This window comes from Pelophylax lessonae (genome assembly GCF_965119305.1).
Source record: "Pelophylax lessonae genome assembly, chromosome: 11".
Classification (NCBI taxonomy): domain Eukaryota; kingdom Metazoa; phylum Chordata; class Amphibia; order Anura; family Ranidae; genus Pelophylax; species Pelophylax lessonae.
In genome coordinates, this window is record NC_138778.1 from 179,020,313 (window position 1) to 179,026,312 (window position 6,000).

Genomic DNA, 6,000 nt, shown 5'->3' on the forward strand with positions numbered 1-6,000 from the left:
CAATGCTAAATCTTCCTAGAAGTACCGTAGATTTTCTAGCTTTTAACAGCGTAGGAATCACTGAGGCAGACAACCCTCTGTCCTTCAGTACCTGGCTTTCAAATAGCCAAGTCGTCAAAGCCAGCGACTAAAGCAGGATGGAAGATTGGCCCTTGGGACGGCAGATCTTCCCTGAGAGGGAGTCTAAGGAGCCAATTTTCCACCCCTGGAATGTGCACAGCAGAGAGGGCTGAACTAATCTTTCTGCCTACCTTAGAATTCCGGCTACTTCCCAAGCCGCCAGGACTCTTATGCCCCCTTGGTGATTGACATAGGCCACGGCCGTGGCACGATCCGATCTGAATCCGCAAGGGACACCCCTGGAGATGACTGGTCCAATGATCCAGGCAAAGTCTGATAGCTCAGAGGTACATTGAACGGTAGTACTCTTCCCAAGTTCAGACCCCCTGAGCAAAATCTGTGCAGAGGACGCCTCCCCAACTGGACAGGCGCATGCAAGTCCAAAGAGACGACCGTGTGCTGGTCAGCAAAAGCCGAATTGGCTCCTGCAAACTTTGTAAAATTTATTTTGGAAGTGATAGTAACCTGCTGATACTGCACTTCTTGTGGGATTGACGGAGGGGCTAAAGGCAGGTGCTGGCAGGTGTCGGGGCTGATCCTGCTAACACTGCATTTTGGGAACACTATACTAAACTATTGGGGACGCTAGTATAGCTCTGATCAGATAAAAGATATTGATCTGTTCAGACACTATACTAGTAATGGAGATGTTTAGTGTGTGTTTCATTGGCAATCAAAGGGTTAAAATGTATTCCTAAATATGCGGTGGGCAATCTGGCGATATCTTGTATTGACGCTAATGTTAACGCTGATGTCACCTGTGAGCTAATAAAGTGATCAGAAAAAAGATCTGTACACTAATAGTGACACTGAGAAGGGTAATGAAGGGGTTAACTGGGGGTGATCAGGGGGTTAAATAATTATTAGGGGATGTATGGCGGGTACTCTAAACATATCTGGGACTGCCTCTAACTACCACTGTCTCTAAAACTAAGTGAAGTCACACTAATACAGTGATGAGTAAAGCTGTATACTGCATTTAGTGTACACTGTTATGGAGTGAAAGGGTTACCTGGGGGTTAAATGTGTGCCTATGTGTACTGGTGTAAGTGTAGTGCTTGTGTACTCACAGTTGATGTTCTCTTCTCTCACGCTGGAACCGAAAAGGGCTCCAGGAGAGAAGATTGAATAATTTCCTATGCCTGTGGTTACATTACACAGACACAGGACATTCTGCCATTAGTCAGAACCGATCACAAAGTCCAGGCCAAAAATTATTGGCCTGGGCCTGATGACTAATCAGTTCTGAACTGAATCAGAACATCGCGGGGACGGCGCGCGCCCTAGCCCTACGCACGACCGACGTACAGTTACGTCGGTTCGCCCAGCCGAGCCACCTTGCCGCTGTAAAACTGCACCGGGTGGTCAGCAACTGGTTAAAATAAGATTAAGTCTGGTTGACAGGGACACACAGTATGATACTATGAAATACTTTCACAGGTTAGAAATGCAGTAGAAATTCAAGTGACCTTGCATTCATTTATGTGAGCATCAGCGGAAACCAGAACTAGACCCCCATGCAGCTGTGCAAAAACAGAACATTTCTAATAGTAATTGAATGCTTGCTGCAAACATCCAGCAATAGATCACAACAGCAGTGATTTACTGCTGTATGGAGACACTGGACAGAGCTGCAACAGTTGATAGGAAGGGTGAGGACATCACATGTGGAGTAACTACCCGATGCAAACACTATATAACGTTTACATTCGCTTCTACAACACATTCCTATGGAGCGATCTGTAGAAGCACTGGAGTTGATCATTTAAGCTCCTGGGCTTATTGTAGGATGCTGTCACTGACAGTCAGTGGTTCCAGCCTGAACCCCGCTGACTTCCAGTGCTGTAAAGGGGGGGGGGGGAATATGTAAATATGTACTTACAAGCTACAGTTTGGCTGTCTCACAGAAATGTGTTTATTGCAGTAAAGCGAACCAGTAAAAAGAAATAAACTTTTAACATATAATTCCAATTAGGAGCAGCAGAGTGCCTGTATCCAATAAACTGTGCTTAAGCACACTCTGTACTATAACCTCACAGAAGGATTTTAATAGACATACCCCGCCCACACAATTATCTGATTGCCAGATTACCTTGAGGGTGTCAGAGGGCAGAGTCTAGAAACCAAAAGAGCTGTTATGTAGAATAAATAGAAAAGCGGGCCTGGGCAAAAGAGCAAGTGTATAATGCTCCAAGTGCTAAATTATTTACAATTAACTGTTTGATGGATAGGGCTACCTAGGTCAAAATCAACTTTAGGACACAAAAAACAAACCCAAGCTGTGAGAAATGCAAGATGACATAGTTCCATCATCCACAAAAGAAATGAGCAGTTAGGACCAGTGCTGTTCACCTATATCTTGAGTCAGTATGTCTGAACACATCTACTTCCCCAGCCACTCAAGAAGAAAACAGCCATGAAAGTTGGCAAAGATCTAAACAGACAGACTGTCAGAATAGAAGGCTGAACTACAGAACTCTTTATTTTCATAACACAAAGGTGTTCTGTAGTCCAGCAGGGGAGAACTGGAAAATGCGAACATGTCACAAATCAACGGCCACTGCCATGTACACTCTCTTTGTAGAATAAGGTGCTAAAAGTTCAGCTGCTTTCTGAAACTGAGCATACACATCCGGCCACAAGAGGGTGGGCTACTTTCTGTACCACTACAGATATAAGCCATTTAAAAAAAAAATTGTAAACAAGAACTATTCTCTTTAATTTATAAAGTGCCAATAAATTGTACAGTGTTGATTTTATACATTAGAAAATTGGAGCATAACCCTGTAGTTTTTAATCAAACTGGTTTAACTTATAAAAAAAAAAAAAAAAAAATCAAGTTTAACACTTACTCTAGCTTGTTCATGCAACTGATCAACTATCAGGCGATCAACTCTGGAGGGATTTGCAGGAAGTTTTTGAATGCAGATGTGGTTTACACTAGACACCATCTTTCCTGGGTAAGTCTCCATAAAGACAGATTCTGTCTGGAACCAACATACAAAGTCATTTTTGCATATTTAGATTTCCTTGCTTAAAGTCTCCTACACATGTAAAGTTTCTCTTTCGTTCAACCCAGCGGACTAAAGGAAAAAAATCTGGAAGATTACCATACTAACAAACAAAAAGTTAGTACGCCAATTTCCCCCCGCTGTTACTTTGTGTGCTGACAAATCCATCAGCCAGCACATACATGGATCAAATCTTGGCTGGTTCTGCCGAATTTCGATCTGTGTATGGCCGGCTTGTCTGGTTACATACAGGTTGCTGGTATGAATGGCAGAAGACAACTAGTGCTGGACCTCAGCTGTGTTTATGGGATACAACCCTGGAGTGAAGCCTTTTTTATTTTTGAAAAAAAAAAAAAAAAACGAAACCATTTCTGAGAGAAACATTGAGACACCTACCTCTGTAAATGTTTTAATACGGTCAGTCACTGACCCAAAACAATTACCCATTCTGACTTTCTAGATCTTCATACTTGCTTCCAGGTCAGAGACTTACCAATAAATAGGTTTCCTGGAGAATAGGACACAAACTTTAACCACTTGAACGCCAGGTAGTTTTACCTCCTTCGTGATCAGGGCATTTTTTGCTATTCAGCACTGCGCTACTTTAACTGGCAATTGAGCGATCATGCAACACTACAAATTACATTTTTATCATTGCACACAAAAATTAATATTTTTTTTATTATATACTGTCACAAGTGCAGTACAGCATCATCATATGACTGGTGTGACATTGACTATTGATAGTATGTTAAAATAATTTATTACATTTGTTAAACTTTTTTTTTTTTGCATACTATTTTGGGTCAGCATGGGGTTTTTTTTTTTCACACTTTGCTTGCTCTTACAATGTTGATCATAACCGCAATGTTTTCAACTGTCATGAATAGGTTACATGTAATTACTAGTTAACTGATTGGCTACAGCTAATTCACACGTTTCATGGTGGTGAGTGGCCTCGGTACCATGTGATAGTTGTGGGACAATCACAGAAGAGCAAAACACAGCTGTTATGAATTAATTTATTCATAATAGCTTTGTTGATATTGTGATGTGATTGCATAGCATTCACATGATCACTGGGCCTGGGGTATGGGAATCTGCAATCCGCTGTGGCCACCTCTGCGCTTCCTTAACCCAGAGCAGGCTGGACGACGTAGACGTAGGTGATCCAGCATGCATGTGGTGGCCGCTTGCAGTAAATGTACTGCCAGCGGTTGGCATGTGGTTAAATCATTATGACTGGATTATATACAGCTACCTTCAGATGAGTGTAAACTGGAAAAAAAAAAAAAAAAAAAAAAAGGTCCAGAGACAGTCCATGATATAATCCCTCCCACACCCACCAAGGATCAGTTTTATAACCTGTAAAAAGTGCAGTGCTCCATATACATAATCTCGCAAATGTGAGTACACCCCTCACATTTTTGTAAATATTTTATTATATCTTTTCATGTGACAACACTGAAGAAATGACATGCTACAATGTAAAAGTAGTGAGTGTATAGCTTGTATAACAGTGTAAATTTGCTGTCCCCCTCAAAATAACTCGCACAGCCATTAATGTCTAAACTGCTGGCAACAAAAGTAAGTACACCCCTATGTGAAAATGTCCAAATTGGGCCCAAAGTGTCAATATTTTGGGTGGCCACCATTATATTCCAGCACTGCCTTAACCCTCTTGGGCATGGAGTTCACCAGAGCTTCACAGGTTGCTACTGGAGCCCTCTTCCAACTCCTCCATGATGACATCATGGAGCTAGCGGATGTTAGAGACCTTGCTCTCCTCCACCTTCTGTTTGAGGATGCCCCACAGATGCTCAATAGGGTTTAGGTCTGGAGACCTGCTTGGCCAGTCCATCACCTTTACCCTCTCAGCTTCTTTAGCAAGACAGTGGTGGTCTTGCAGGTGTGTTTGGGGTCATTATGTTGGAATACTCTGAAGGGATGTCACAGTACATGTTAGCATTCACGGTTCCCTCAATGAACTGTAGCTCCCCAGTGCTGGCAGCACTCATACAGCCCTACACCAAGACACTCCCACCACCATTCTTGATTGTAGGCAAGACACTTTCTTTGTACTCCTCACCTGGTTGCCGCCACACACGCTTGACACCATCTGAACCAAATAGGTTTATTTTGGTCTCATCAGACCACAGGACATGGTTTCAGTAATCCATGTCTTTAGCATACTGTTTGGGGGCTTTCTTGTGCATCATCTTACGAAGAGGCTTCCTCCTGGGACGACAGCCATGCAGACCAATGTGATGCAGTGGGTGGTGTATGGTCTGAACACTGAAAGGCTGACACCCCCCCCCCCCCCCCCTTTCAACCTCTGCAGCAATGCTGGCAGCACTCATACATCTTTGCTACAATGTAAAAGTAGTGAGTGTACAGCTTGTATAACAGTGTAAACTTGCTGTCTCCTCAAAATAACTTAACACACAGCCATTGATGTCTAAACCACTGGCAACAAAAAAAGCTAGTACACCCCCAAGTAAAAATGTCCAAATTGGGCCAGATTAGCCATCTCCCTCAATGGTGTCAAGTGCTGCAGCATGGTGGCCAAGACCATACAGCGGTTTACCAGGACAGGTTCCACTCAGAACAGGCCTCGCCATGATCGACCAAGGATGTGGAGTGCACATGCTCAGCGTCATATCCAGAGGTTGTCTTTGGGAAATAGACGTATGAGTGCTGCCAGCATTGCTGCAGAGGTTGAAGGGGTGGGGGGGTCAGCCTGTCAGTGCTAAGACCATACGCCGCACACTTTATCAACTTGGTCTGCATGGCTGTCGTCCCAGAAGGAAGCCTCTTCTACAGATGATGCACAAGAAAGCCTGCAGTTTGCTGAAGACAAGCAGACTAA

General features: G+C 43.3%; 1 protein-coding gene across 1 annotated transcript in view; it reads right to left on the reverse strand.

Moving 5' to 3' along the window:
* MEIOC (meiosis specific with coiled-coil domain) overlaps positions 1-6,000 on the reverse strand; it is a gene marked incomplete at both ends in the record, with an annotated part of 168,827 nt that overhangs the window by 25,878 nt on the left and 136,949 nt on the right. Inside the window, one exon of the mRNA XM_082272868.1 lies at positions 2,973-3,107. Within this exon, the coding sequence (XP_082128994.1) occupies positions 2,973-3,107 (135 nt within the window). The remainder of the gene's footprint in view (positions 1-2,972; positions 3,108-6,000) is intronic.